Genomic DNA, 15,572 nt, shown 5'->3' with positions numbered 1-15,572 from the left:
TCAAAAGTAGTAGGAGTCCGGGTCGAACCAAGCTGGGGGTTGGCTATATTTGGGGTTGCACAAGAGCCGGGAGTGCAGGAGGCGAGAGAGGCCGATGTTTTGGCCTTTGCGCCCTAGTAGCCCGGCGCAGGATATTGCTAATGTGGAAAGAAGCCAAGCCCCCGGGGGTGGAGACCTGGATAAATGACATGGCGGGGTTTATAAAGCTAGAGCGGATTAAGTTCGTCCTAAGGGGGTCGGCTCAAGGGTTCACCAGGCGGTGGCAACCGTTCGTCGAATACCTCGCAGAAAGATAGACGGAATGGAAAAAAGAAGGCAGCAGCAGCAGCCCAGGATCGGGGGGGGGGGGGGGGGGGAGGAACCAGAAGGACTCTCAGGGTTGTTAATATATACTGTATAATATGTATAGGTCGTTGCTACAGATAATTATATATTGGACTGTTAAATTATATTTTTGGAGAGTGTTACTTGTGATAAGGCAGTTGCCAATTAGGGTTAGTTTTCATTTTTGTTATTTATTATTGATTCATTCATTTTTTGTTTATAAAATAGGTCATTGTTATTTGTGTTGTTATAATATTGTGTAAAGGATGCACAATGTACTGTGTTGGTTGACCAAAAATTTTCAATAAAATATTTAATAAAAAAAAAATCAAGACCCACAACCTGTCCTCCTCCATCGAGGAGGTCAGGACAGCCACCAGGGACTGCCAAATCTGCGCGGAGTGCAAACCGCACTTCTACAGGCCAGAGAAAGCGCACCTGATAAAGGCTTCCCGTCCTTTTGAATGCTTCAGTATGGACTTCAAAGGCCCCCTCCCCCTACCGACCGCAACACGTACTTCCTGAACGTGATTGACGAGTACTCCTGGCTCCCATTCGCAATCCCCTGCCCCGACATGACCGCAACCACCGTCATCAAGGCCCTCCATATCATCTTTCCGCTGTTCGGGTTCCCCGCTTACATACATAGTGATAGGGGGTCCTCCTTAAACAGCGACGAACTGCGTCAATTCCTGCTCAGCAAGGGCATTGCCTCGAGCAGGACAACCAGTTACAGCCCCCGGGGTAACGGACAGGTAGAGAGGGAGAACGGAACGGTCTGGATGACCGTCCTACTGGCCCTATGGTCCAGGAATCTCCAAATCTCCTGCTGGCAGGAAGTCCTCCCGGATGCCCTCCACTCCATCCAGTCACTGCTTTGTACCACGGCCAACCAAACACCTCACAAACGTCTCCTCGTCTTCCCCAGGAAGTCCTCCTCTGGGACCTCGCTCCCGACCTGACTGGCAGCTCCCGGACCCATCATGCTCTGAAAACTTGTGCGGGCACACAGGTCGGACCCGTTGGTCGAGAGGGTCCATCTTCTCCACGCTAACCCCCAGTACGCCTACGTGGCGTACCCCGACGGCTGACAAGATACAGTCTCCCTACGAGACCTGCCGCCCGCTGGATCCCCACGCACACCCCAGCCACCAGTCCCACCCTCCCTCCCACTGGTGCACCTTACAGCCACCCCCTTCCCAGGAGGATCGGTTCTTCTGCCGGCTCCGTCTAGGCCCCCCCGCCCACCGACGCACCCCGCAGAGACTCCCTTCCCAGGTCAATCGGCTTCCCCACCAGCGCCGTCTAGGGATGTTGAAGCTGCCACAGAGATCGAGGCCACGCTCCCGGAGTCACAGACGCCCAAGCCTCCACCGGTGTCACCACCAAAGCTTCGACGATCACAGAGGGCGACCAGGGCCCCCGATCGACTGATTGCTTCATTTTAAAGTGTATATAGTTAATTGTGAAATTGTAAATAGTTACGACAATAAGACAAAACGCTGTACGGAGGTATTATGGTACCTCCATAACTATAACTTCTACCACATTACCATGTTGTAATACCAAGCCACCACTCTTTTTTTAACAGGGTTGAATGTGGTAGTCTGTGTAGAGGTATTACGGTACCTAGTAATGCTGGAACACCATTGGTAGATATTGTATGTTTCCCATTGGTCAAGCCGTATGGTAGCTCTGCCCTGTAAGGCGGGGTACAAGAGCCCATGCCGCCCCAGCAGCCTTCTTTCTGTACCTGAGGTGCTGGGGGAAACATCTAGCTTATTAAAGCCTTCAGTTGGAGTACAACCTCGCTTTAGTAGTAATTGATCGTGCATCACCCCGTACTGTAGTGCGGGGGGGGGGGGGGGGGGGGGGGTGAGCCAGAAAGTGGTGGTGATGAGGAAAATTGCATTGGGGGGGGAGGGGGGGGGGAATTGTATTGGGGAAGAGGGGGGCCCAGCCACCAGACCTCGCTATAGGGCCTCCCACTCAAAATGGTGGCTCGATAGCTGGATTCACAAGGGAATCCCTTGCAATCCTTGCCATGCATAAATTTGCAATGCAAGGGATGGTGAATCACTTCTGGATTTATGCTCCCATACAGAGCGAGAGCACCTTAGTGTGCGAGTCATCTCCAGCCGGAGGACATAGTCTGCCAAACAGAGAATTCAGGCCATTGTCTCTGCATATTCTTCCTATCAAAATAAATCTCTTCACATTTCTCTCCATATTGAACAATGATATAGCTACAGTAAATATTTCTGATAATGGTTAAAATAGCTTGAAGCTCTTTTACATCCTATTAATCTGGTCCGTTTATGTAGATCATTTTTGATTTTTCACCAATCTGGCATTTTAAAATCAATAAATGCATGGTTTCAGAAACTGTATTGGAATATTACATTTTCATTGCAGTTGTTAATCACTAACGGCGCATTCTGTTCCAAGTTACCTTCAATCTTAATTTGAGTTGCTGACAACTATGATTAAAAACCCCGAGAAGATTAATCGGACCAAACTGGAGTCCGAGCACGAGATTGCTATATAAATGTACCGATGCTGCAGAAGTGGTAACAGGTACTGGAATAGAAATGGGCTTTGTTCCTTCACCATGTGAGTACTTTTTATCACTTTAGTCCAGATTCTCACAAAATCAGAGATAGCCTGCAGGATAGGTCCTGGGAAAAATGATTGTAATCAACAGCTGCAGCTAAACTAGTAGTTATCAATATAATGTCACAGCAGTGAAAGAGTGGAGGAGAATAAACATTCAATAGGAACAGCTGATAGGAGGGCAAGAGGACAGAAAGAAAATGTTTTAGCAAATGCAAGCCAACGTAAAGGAAATAATATTAGTGCTCACAAACTTTGCGATATTGACCCTAGGCATACATATGGATTTCTTTGGGTAAGACTAAGGGCACAAAGATAATTGCTTCCCAGGTAAATACTGTCGGCAAATCTGAGTATCAAATTCTATTGGCCTTCAAATATACAAGATTTAGTTAAAAGACAATCATATGAAGTCATCACTGTAGTTTCTCAATGCAGAATACCTACCCTATCCACTTTAATAATCTGAAATTTCTGTGTGATATCTGCAGGGTTGGCTGGTAACCTGGAGCGGCCAGAGACAAAGCGAAGAAATAGCACCCTCTCTTCATTAGAAAACTCTTGCAGCGTTTGCCACAGCCAACTGAGCAGTTGATGGTTTTCAACAATGTCACGGTAACGTACAACTTTCTTCAAAGTATCTACATTCACTTCCGGCATCCCACACACGAGCTGTTCAAGCTGTTTTTCTGTAAGTAGAGACAGTAGAGGTACAGGGACAATAGCTGACATCCCTTGTCTGATTGCTGCTACCTGAAAATGAACAAATACCACATGTTGATTGGGATTTCATTTGTTACTGGGATGCTTTCTTGGCAAATGAGTCATGGTTAATATATTGCGAAGTATCTATTTTTACAAATTATATAATACACGTTACCTGTTCACGTGCGTATATTGGAAGCCACGCAAGTTAACACACAAGACCCTGGTCTTTGCAGACAGGAAGAACATGTACACACATTGCGAATGTTTCAGCTGAACAAAATAAATGTTTCAGTTCACTTTGTTTTTTTTCTCACCACAGGTGCTGCCAGACCCGTTGAGTATCTCCAGTGTTTTTATTTTAATTTCAAATAGTAGTTGTTCACTGAATGATTTGAATTGCTGACAACTATGATTAAAAACCACGAGAAGATTCAATTTGACTCTCCCACTATATTTGTTGATAATACTTCCTTAAAATGAGATGTTCTAAATATATATACAAGCCAGGGATTCTGGACACTAATGCAAAAAATTTATTCAGTGTGAATATAACTACTCATAAGCAAGCTCACATCCTTTTAAGTGTCCTCTCTCTTGTCTGGTTCTAATAGTTGTTGATATATAATTGAGTGTTTACAGTGACTTCAAGTTATTGCATCTTTTATTTTCATTCAAGTGACTGCACCAGAAAGCTACTCAAAGGGTGGTGACATTTGCGAAATAATGAGTTTCATCTGTTCCTGCTGATCATTCATAAACTAGTCTGTGATCAGATACAGCTAGCTAGGCAATTTAGTTGCAAGTGCCTAGACTGTGAACCAGTTAACTCAGCTTAAATTTGGGTTCAAGCCTTGGAGCCTCCTAATCCCCATGGCTGAGTTCAACATGGGGCTTTTAAAAAAAATAGACCATCAGGTAACCTTTGGCATTATCAAGGATTTGGTGAATGCAGAGATGAAGATCCAAGAGATCATTTTGAGAGAAATAGGAGCATAATTAAATTCATTGTTTACAGCTTCACACAGAAATTAAAACATTTTGAAAGGATTTTGATGCTCACCTGTTGATCCAGTTCATGTAATCTATATTCAATCGCTCTCTCTACATACTCCTTCCTGTTTCCAAAAGTCAAAGGTATACTACTTCCTCCAGGAATTATTGGCACAACCTTACCACTTGCACTCTGACCAACAAAAGAATCCAAAGGAATCATCTAGAAAATAATTCAAGCCAAATACATTAGAAAAAGTGATCACAATATTCATCCTAACATCATTGAACAATTGCTGAACTTTGTTTTAGGCACTAAGACTCAAGTTATTTTTGCTGACGTGTAATGTATAGATAATGTGAGCAAAACTGCATAAAATAACTTAAAATTCATTTGGGCATTAAAAGCTAGAGTTCCCACCATGGCTAAAGATGTAGAGATTAAAATGAAACAGCAAAGACAGCTTATGATAAGTGACAGGTTCATAATTCTGTAGAGAATTAAGTTGAAGAGAGAAAGTACAGAGGAAAACTGAAAAAGAAAAGAGGGACAAAGAAAATATACAAGAATAGGTCAGTGGGCAACATAAATGGGAGCCCAAAAGTCTTTTGTAAACATATAAATAGTAAAATGGCAGAGAATTAAGTTGAAGAGAAAGTACAGAGGAAAACTGAAAAAGAAAAGAGGGACAAAGAGAATATAAAAGAATAGGTCAGTGGGCAACATAAATGTAAACATATAAATAGTAAATGGCCGTCAAAAGAAAGACGGGGCCAATTAGGAACCAAAGGATGATCTTCTTGTGGAGGCAGAGGGTATGGCCGAGGTATTAACTAAGTATTGCATGTTTTTATAAGAAAAGGACGATATCAACATTTTAGTAAAGGAGGCGATAGAAGAGACATAAGAGTAAGTTAGAATTCAGAGAGCAGGTACCTAAAAGAATTGGTAGCGCAGTAGAAAAGTCACCTAGTATGTGTGGGATCTATCCTAGCTTGCTAAAGGAATTAAGGGTAACGAATGTTGAGCATCCGGCCACTGTGATGAAATTAGTGACAGTGTTAATAATGTTATTGGGCTAGTAATCCAGAGGCCCAGGCTAATGTTCTGGCGACATGGGTTCAAATCCCACCTAGGCAGCTGGTGGAATTTAAATTCAATTAATGAAATCTGGAATTGAAAACTAGTCTCAGTAATGGTGACCATGGAACCATCATCAATTGATGTAAAAGTCATTTAGTTCACTGATGCCCTTTAGGGAAGGAAATCTGCCAGGCTTATCTGGTTTGGCCAACATGTGACTCCAGATCCACAGCAAAGTGTTTGGCACTTAACTGCTCTGAAATGACCTTGCAAGCCAGTCAGTTCAAGGCAATTAAGGCTGGCCTTGCCAGTGATGCTCAAAGCCCATGAAAGAACAAGTTTAAGGAGAGATCAAATAACGAAACTGTTGATGGTCCAAGGCCGAAGGGATTGATAATAAGAAAAGTAAAGAAACAAAAGATGCACCTAGAGGCAGGATTTTCAATAACTGCCAACCTGAAAGCAAAGAAATAAAGAGAAAAACCATAGACAAATAAAAAATTGTTGAAACAATGATTTAGATGTTCTTCTTTCAATTTAGTATACCGTATCACTACTCTTCTACGTCAGGGTTATCAAATGCAGACTGGATGACTGCTTTGTGGAAAACCTCCAAGCAGTCTGACCCCGAGCTTCTGGTGTCATTTTAATTCTCCACCTTGCTGCAACTCTGTATCAACGGCTTGTGGAAGTGCATCAATGATGCTCAAGGCAAAATCAAGGAAAGGCACCTCATTGTTTGATTCAGCTCTCTACAGTCTTCGGGACACAACACTGTTAGATTGTAACCTTTTCCCCCATTTTGTTTTTCTTTTCTTTGCTGGTTTATCTCTTTGTTTCTTTTAGTTCATTATCTTTATTAGTCAAAGGCAATGACTAAAGATCCTGCCATTCACAATTCCTTTAGACACATCTTTCATTTTTTTGTGCCATTACTACTCTCTTCGGTCAGGTGCCATTAAGCCTTTTGTCATTTAATCTCTCCTGTCTCTAATCAAGTAGACTTAGGCCTAGATTCCATATCGGAAAGCCTCTCTGAACATGGCACCTATCATTTTTGTGAAGTTAGAAATGGGGCAGGTCGCGATTTGTGGATGCATTATTTGTAGAGGCTGCTGCCCATATTAGCAGCTGCCTTTACTCATGTCAAACATGATGTGCGCAGGTTAGACCTGATTGGAGCAGGACTGAACTTTGTGGAGTCCTTTGGAGAGATGGGTATTCTTTTGGAAAGAGAGTATTCCTTTATTGCACTGGGACTCATTTGGAAAAGGTAAGCTGCCCTTTGGGGAGGGACGGTATCCCTTGGGATTTTTAAATGTATGTAGGTATGAATGTACACAAAAAGTGCATAAACTAATTAGCTGTCCAGCTCATTGGAACTGTCAAAAATGTCAAAATGAACTGACAAGGGGAACAAAGACTTTTAAATCTCATACTCTTTGAACAAAATGTCTGGAGTGTAAAAAAAAATTGCTTGTAATTTTACTCTGTTGACACAAGTCTGAGCGTTACCTTTAAAGGATTAATACTGCATGATTGATTTTACAACCATCTATTATCACGGTAGGGTGCCTGTCATTTCACAGTTTGATTTACAGCTCCATGTGACTCTTTGAAGTGGGACTATAATTTACAATGCTTGTATTCGCAACAGGACTCCAAAGGACTTCACAAAGTTCAGTCCTGCTCCAATCAGGTCTAACCTGCGCACATAACATTATAATGCATTATATAGTTGAAGAAATGTAAATGTAGCAAATTGGGTTTTATAAATCAGTGTTTTCATTAATATGGTGAAGTCTGCAATAGGCACCTTGAACTTCATTTTATTTATTCTCTGCATGGGTCCGGAGGTCTGCCCATGGTGGATACTGGGTGATTTTACCTGGCAGGTGTAATGGCAAATGGTGGTGGGTAGAGGCATAGGTTGGCACTAAGTTGGCATAAGAGCTATAAAGGGCCACAGGGGGTTGAGGGGCATTGTGGGCAGGGAGATTATGAGGGGGCTTTGGTGTGGAATGGGGTTGGAAATCCTGAAATCAGGTCCTGGCTGCTATTTGTACCCCTCCACGGAATCTCCCTGACTTTAAGAAAATCCAGCCCATTATGTTCAATTATTGTCACCATACTTTAGAAAGGGTGTCAAAACCTTCAGAATTCAGAACAGATATAATAGATTGGTATTAGAAATGCAGGTTAAGTTTTGTGCATTAAAAAATTAGGATTGTTTTCTTAGAGCAGAGATAGTTAAGGGGATTTTAATGGAATTATAGAAAATCATGAAGGGCCTTGATAGAGTAAATAAGGAGAAATGATTTCTAGTGGCAGTGACCAGAGGAAGTAAACTGACGGTAAAAGAACCCGAGCCGAGGAAAAATATTTTCAGACAGAAGGGTAACTGCTTAAATATTTGAAGAGGAATCATCTCAAGGGCTTTGGTTAAAGAGGACACAAAAGGGACTATTTAGATTGTTCCTTCAAAGAGCTGTTTTTAGTATGATGGGCCATTTGCCCTCTCCTCCCTTCCATGCTATATCACTCTTGATCAGCTCATATAATGACTTAAAGAAACCAGAAAATAATTCAGAAATCAGCACTCTGAATTTTAAGTATCCATGCCATGCACTATTCCATAGAAGAGGAGGGCAGGCTGGCGACATGTGTCCAAGTTTCTTTCAATACTGCTTCGTAAATAACCTCAAAACAAATAAAGCACTTGCTCTCTAATGTTCTTCGTTGTGGGGAATAATCTACCACTGGTTAGTGTTTCAAGGTGAGACTAGAAATTTGGAGGCAACGGTCTATGTCCATTATTCTGCTATACAGAATGCTAACATACAACCTGGATCCATTCGGGCCCATACGGGCAGCACGGTAGCATTGTTGGTTTCGCACAATTGCTTCACAGCTCCAGGGTCCCAGGTTCGATTCCAGCTTGGGTCACTGTCTCTGCGGAGTCTGCACATCCTCCCTGTGTGTGCGTGGGTTTCCTCCGGGTGCTCCGGTTTCCTCCCACAGTCCAAAGATGTGCAGGCTAGGTGGATTTGCCATAATAAATTGCCCTTAGTGTCCAAAATTGTCCTTAGTGTTGGGTGGGGTTACTGGGTTATGGGGATAGGGTGGAGGTGTTGACCTTGGGTCGGGTGCTCATTCCAAGAGCCGGTGCAGACTCGATGGGCCGAATGACCTCCTTCTGCACTGTAAATTCTATGATGATTCATTTCAGCTTTTTGCCTTCTATTTCAATGGATTAAATATCCTAACGCAAATCAGTCCTGTGATAAAGGAAATTATAAATTTAGCTAGAAACTTGGCTCATCTCTTACCTCTAGGAAGTTCTCCTCTGTTATCCCACTATTGTCCAAATTCAAGATTCCGTACAAGTTCCGAACGTAAAGCAAGTCAACCTCCTCCAAATCTTCAGAAGTGAGTGGGATTGAGCAAAGCTGTTTCCACACAAATGGTGCTAGGTGTAGGTCTAATGGTTTCTTGGTCCGAATAGCCACAGCCATCAGGATTCCCAAAAACTTAAACTGCTGGAGATGCTCAGCAGTACATGCCGATGGGTTAAGTAAGAACCTGGAAGAAAACGTAGAGGGGTTTAATTTGGGAATTTGAATTTGAGCACTCAATACCTTTAGTTTCCTAGTACCATGTGCCATTTAATGGCCACCAAGTCACAAAGCAGATGTGTGATCTGCTTTTCATGGCATCAAGCTAAGTCCCAAGATGAATACGAGTTCACTTGTCTGAGATTCTCCTCATTGTTTGGATGCGTGTCTTCTTTACACATCATCGTAAGGTCAAGATGTATCAACTCTGGTGGTCGCACACTTCTTTCTGTCAGAGGTTTGTGGTGTTAAGCCTCATCCCAGAACATAAGCATATGATACAGTTGAAGCTATTGTTTTACAGATTAGATACAAAACCAAGGCCCTACATCCAGCCTGAGGCAGAAGTAACACTGGACAATTCAAAGATAAGGAAGGAGATCTTCCAGTGTTCAGGCTAATATATACCATTCTACCACTATCACTAAAAAGCTTATTTTTCACAAAAACCTGTTCACCAGTGCTTAGTTTGGGTTCCGCCAGGAACACTTCGCTCCAGGCCGTGTTGCTTGCCTTTCTTGAAACATGGATGAAAGAGCTAAATTCCTAGCATAAAGGAAAATGGATAATCTTTTCAGCCCCGGGACATCATTGCAGAGTTCTTCATGGCAGTGTCTGAGGCCCAGCCATTGTCAGCTGCTTCATCAATAAACTTCCCTCCATTATAATGTCAGAAGTAGGGATGTTCTATGAAAACTGCTCACTGTTTAGTTCCAGTCACAACTCCCCAGATAACAAGGCAATCCATGCCCACGTACAGCAAAACCTGGACAACATTCAAGCTTGGCTTGATACATGGCAAGTAACATTCACACTACATAACTCAGACAATGACCATTTTCAACAAAAGAGGCCTTAGCATGACAGTCAAATGCATTACTATTGATGACCCCTCCCCAGCACCCAGTATTATCAACATCTCGGGGGTGATTATTGACCAGAAACTTAACTGGACTAGCCATATAAATACTGTGGCTACAATAACTAGGTATTCTGGGGGTGGATATGCCACCTTCTAACTCCCCAAAGCCTTTCAGCCATTTACAACGCATAGGTCAGGAGTGTGACAGAATGCTCTCCACTTGCCTGGATGAGTGCAGTTCCAACGACACTCAAGATGTTTGACAATATTCACAGCAAAACAGACCATTCTTCTGGTACCTCATCCACCACCTTATACATTCATGTCCTCCACCACCAGTACACAGTGGCAGCAATATATACCATAGACATGATGTAATTCAGCAAATCAACAGGGCTTCTTCAACAGCATCTTCCAAACCTGCAATCTTTATTGCCTAAATGAACAAGGGCAGCAGGCTCATGGGAATATCACTATCTGCACAGTCCTCTAAGTCACACCCACCATCCTAATTTGGAAACAAATTGTCCCTTTCTAATTGCTGGAACAACATTTTGAAACTTTCCAGCTACACTAATGTGGATGTACCGTTACCCCATGGAGAGCAGCTGTTCAAGGCGCCATCATCCCAAGGGCACTTTAGGGATGTACAATTAATGTGGACTTTGTCAGAAATGCCCACACCCCAAGAATGAATAAAAGTAACAATCATTTGGTCATTAAATCATATTTATCTCTGGGGACTTGTTATTGAAAAACTGACTGACATGTTTCCCGACAGGGGTTACTATCTATATATAATAGGCAATCTTTTTCTTTCATACTTAAAATATAGCATCTATTTCACCTGTCTCTATTGCTACCAACTTCAGCCGTGCCATTTGGTGTTGCAATCAATAGATCGACCACTGCTGTTTCCAATTCCTGGAAAACAAAATAGGTTGAAAATTAAGTTGCTTGCAATAGAAACGATAGCTCTTCCCAGAACCTTATTCTCTTAACCATTTACATTCTACATTCCAAAAATCGAGAAAACTTTGTTAATATAGGAGATTCTCAATGAAAAGATTTCTAAAACTAAATGCACAAGCCAAAAAATAATCTGTAAGTATGCTCAAATTACGTGAAATTATAGCTTAAGTTTAATTGTGACTAATGGGAAACCTCCGGGAACAGCATTCAGTCTTTGACAAGCTACTGACATAACCAAATTCATTTGTAACAAATGGGAATTGCATTATTTTTAAAGCAACATTTCCATAACATATGGTGAATATAAAGAAGAACACCATCGGTGACTACATATGTTAACTATGGGTATTAACTATGGGTGGAATTGCGGCTTTTTCTGCCATATTATGCGATACATGAAAGAAACAAATTGCTGGTGGTGAGGGCGGTGCTGCTCAACCAAGTAACGATCCAACACTACAGCATCCATCAGGCTACCATGCTGTGAGTGATATCTCCTGTTTCTCAGGCCGCTGTCTTGTACTAATAACCTCACCTTTCTTTTGCAGGCAAGTCTGGAAATCAGCGGAGGGGGTCAACAGTCCGGATTCTCAACTCCAGTCCCGAAAACCGGAAAGAAGAGGAATTCACAGATCCTGACATTGAAGACCTATCATAGCGTTCATCTGTGCCCTTCACCATCGCAAAGACATACACCTCTGTGAGGTCTATTTCTAGAGCAGCCAAGAGCATCACGATATCCGATCCACAGCAGGCGGAGGTAGAGGCATCCAAGGATGCCAGCAATCAGGAGGATTTCTGGTGACCAAGAATCTGCTGAGTCTGAGTCAGATGGCAAGACTTTGGACTCTATTGTGTGTCAGTTACTGGAGCACCAAAGGCAAGGGAAGGAACTTCACTAAGGGATGTCTGCTGAACTCCTCAGATTGCAAGTCTCCATGGAAGAGTCTATCTGTCTTCACTCTGAGGTGACTCTGGCCGATAGACCAACACAAGGTCAACACTGGTATGGTGGCAGCCACAGTTATTACGGGCCAGGCTTAGAGAACCCCAAAGTGTATCATGGCGTTCACCTGACCCACACCTTTTAATAGATTTTGGTTATGTGGAGCACAAGAGCCCACTCTACAGGTGTGATGCAATAGAGATCTAAAGTACTTTTAAAAGAAAACAATGTTTATTTTATGAATCCAGTTAACATTTTATAAACACACAGTAAACATCTTAGCAACTATCAACTCAAATACTCCTCCCAAAGAATACAGTACTCTCTAAGTAACCCTTAATCTTTCCTAGCAACATCCATAAGACAAATACCCTCTTTAACAAAGACAGCAGATTTAAATTCTCTACTGAGAGCAGTTAAAACTTTTAAATTAGCAAGTGATCTGGGCCGGGATTCTCCCCTACCCGGCGGGGCGGGGGAATCCGGCGTAATGGAGTGGCGGGAGCCACTCTGGCGTCGTGCGGAATTCTCCACACCTTTAGGGGCCAAGCCCTCACCTTGAGGGGCTAGGCCTGCGCCGGAGTGATTTCCGCCCCGCCGGCTGGCGGGAAAGGCCTTTGGCGCTATGCCAGCCGGCGGCGAAAGGATTTTGCCGGGCGACGCATGCACGGGAGCGTCAGCGGAAGCTCACGGCATCCCCGCGCATGCGCAGTGGAGGGGGTCTCTTCCGCCTCTGCCATAGTGGAGACCATGGCGAAGGCGGAAGAAAAAGAGTGCCCCCACGGCACAGGCCCGCCCGCCGATCGGTGGGCCCCGATCGCGGGCCAGGCCACCGTGGGGGCACAACCCGGGGCCAGATCGCCCCCAGGACCCCGGAGCCCGCTTGCGCCGTCTGCCCCCCGCCGGTAAGGTCGGTGGTTCAATCCACGTTGGCTTTCGAGGGTTAACAGCGGCGGGACTTCGGCCCATCGCGGGCCGGAGAATCGCCGGGGGGAGCCCGCCGACCGGCGTGGCGCGATTCCCGCCCCCGCCGATTATCTGGTTGCGGAGAATTCGGGACACGGCAGGGGCGAGATTCACGCCAGCCCCCGGCGATTCTCCGACCCGGCGGGGGGTCGGAGAATCGCGCCCATGAAATCATTCTTTTCACGCAGAGCGAAATCAATATTACACCTTGTTTAGCTGGATGCAGCTCCAACTCTGAAAACGAAACTAAACACACACTGTAGCTGCGAGGTCAAAAACAAAAGTAAAAGCAGACAGCCCAGCTCCACCCACACTGACATCACTGCAGCTATTTGATAAACACCCATTTCTTAAAGGTACATCCACTACAGCTATTTGATAAGCACCCATTTCTTAAAGATACTCTCACATGACACAGTAGAGACCTTGGTCCAAGACTTCTGTCTTGCACTGCTGCAGGAGAGGCACTCCATGGCATGGGCACTTGCTGGCATCCATCACTACTCAATGCCAGAAGTGGGTGGGGCTTCTTATGCTAACTCCAGCTGCCCCACTCTTTCTTTCTCTCTCGATGAGGCAGCCAGGGCTCTTGGGCACGCATATGGAAGAGGTCAGCTGGTGCATATCCTGCGACCATCCACCCAGGTGACTCTGGGAGTGATCCATCCATCTGAATTCCCCCTTCCTGAGACCACATCAGCTCCAGTTCAACAGGTCAAGGCAGATGGCAATGCCTCACAGCAGGACTCTGAAAGCAGGCTGGGGCTTCCAGAGGATCCCTGCCAAGGTTATCATACATAACGGGGCGTAGCAGCCTGCAGGCTGGCTCCACCTCCGCTTTGGATGCGGCAGGGCAAGGAAGGTTAAGAAGTTATAGTTGCACAGTGTGGGCTCAAATGTTAATCACTTGTAGATAATGTTCATTTCTGTAATAAACTCACATTAATTTCACACTGTCTATGGCTCCGTGTTATGATGAACTGTGTTTCTGTCAGTTTGACTCGAGTCCCACACAAGATAAATGCAGGTGTCTCAGTCCAGGGCTTCCTCCCTGTGCATTGTGCAATCTTCCCAGCACATGGGTGTCCCTTCACAGTGACTGACAACAGACATGCCTGTATCGGGAGTCAATCACCCGACTAAGCCATAGTTTCTGTTGGGGAACGTACATACTACTTTCTTTGGCACACAGTCTTCTACACATTTGCTGATAATCTGAGACGGTGGTGGCATACTCGTTTAGGTTGGTCGCTGAGTTTTTAAATATGGACCAGTCCACTGACTCCAAGTAGTTACGCAGGAGCTCTTCTGTTGCCTCGGACCAGCACTGCACGACCTTCTCAACCGGATTCTCCCGCTTAAGTTTCTGCCTGTATGCTGGGAGAAGGAACACCGTCTTATGGTTCGATTTTCGGAAGTGCAGTCTTGGGATGGATCGGCCCTTGATTTTTGTGTAGCAGTGGTCGAGAATGTTGGTACCCCTGGTGGGACAGGAAATGTGTTGGTGGAATTTTGGCACTCGAGGTTGGCCTGGTTGAAGTCCCCGGCCACGAAGAACAAGGCCTCCAGGATGTTCTGGTTCATTGTTATTTATAGCGGTGTACAACTTATCAAGTGCCAAGAACAAAGAACAAAGAAAAGTACAGCACAGGAACAGGCCCTTCGGCCCTCCAAGCCCGTGCCGACCATGCTGCCTGACTAAACTACAATCTTCTACACTTCCTGGGTCCGTATCCCTCTATTCCCATCCTATTCATGTATTTGTCAAGATGCCCCTTAAATGTCACAATCGTCCCTGCTTCCACAACCTCCTCCGGCAGCGAGTTCCAGGCACCCACTACCCTCGGTGTAAAAAACTTGCCTCGTACATCTACTCTAAACCTTGCCCCTCGCACCTTAAATCTATGCCCCCTAGTAATTGACCCCTCTACCCTGGGGAAAAGCCTCTGACTATCCACTCTGTCTATGCCCCTCATAATTTTGTAGACCTCTATCAGGTCACCCCTCAACCTCCGTCGTTCCAGTGAGAACAAACCGAGTTTATTCAACCGCTTCTCATAGCTAATGCCCTCCATACCAGGCAACATTCTGGTAAATCTCTTCTGCACCCTCTCTAAAGCCTCCACATCCTTCTGGTAGTGTGGCGACCAGAATTGAACATTATACTCCAAGTGTGGCCTAACTAAGGTTCTATACAACTGCAACATGACGTGCCAATTCTTATACTCAATGCCCCGGCCAATGAAGGCAAGCATGCCGTATGCCTTCTTGACTACCTTCTTCACCTGTGTTGCCCCTTTCAGTGACCTGTGGACCTGTACACCTGGATCTCTCTGACTGTCAATAATCTTGAGGGTTCTACCATTCACTGTATATTCCCTACCTGCATTAGACCTTCCAAAATGCATTACCTCACATTTGTCAGGATTAAACTCCATCTGCCATTTCTCCGCCCAAGTCGCCAAACAATCTAAATCCTGCTGTATCCTCTGA

The 15,572-nt window shown here is 44.6% G+C and overlaps 1 protein-coding gene across 4 annotated transcripts in view; it reads right to left on the bottom strand.

Annotated features, from left to right (window-relative positions):
- LOC140409077 (probable E3 ubiquitin-protein ligase HERC1) overlaps nucleotides 1-15,572 on the bottom strand; it is a 701,933-nt gene that overhangs the window by 29,271 nt on the left and 657,090 nt on the right. For all 4 annotated transcript variants that reach the window (XM_072497165.1, XM_072497164.1, XM_072497166.1 and 1 more), the window contains 4 exons: nucleotides 11,043-11,119; nucleotides 9,049-9,301; nucleotides 4,706-4,858; nucleotides 3,385-3,690 (listed from right to left, as the gene is read on the bottom strand). In XM_072497165.1, coding sequence (XP_072353266.1) covers nucleotides 3,385-3,690; nucleotides 4,706-4,858; nucleotides 9,049-9,301; nucleotides 11,043-11,119 — 789 coding nt within the window. The remainder of the gene's footprint in view (nucleotides 1-3,384; nucleotides 3,691-4,705; nucleotides 4,859-9,048; nucleotides 9,302-11,042; nucleotides 11,120-15,572) is intronic.

Source organism: Scyliorhinus torazame, chromosome 3 (genome assembly GCF_047496885.1).
Source record: "Scyliorhinus torazame isolate Kashiwa2021f chromosome 3, sScyTor2.1, whole genome shotgun sequence".
Lineage (NCBI taxonomy): Eukaryota > Metazoa > Chordata > Chondrichthyes > Carcharhiniformes > Scyliorhinidae > Scyliorhinus > Scyliorhinus torazame.
This window is presented reverse-complemented; position numbering and strand designations above follow the sequence as displayed.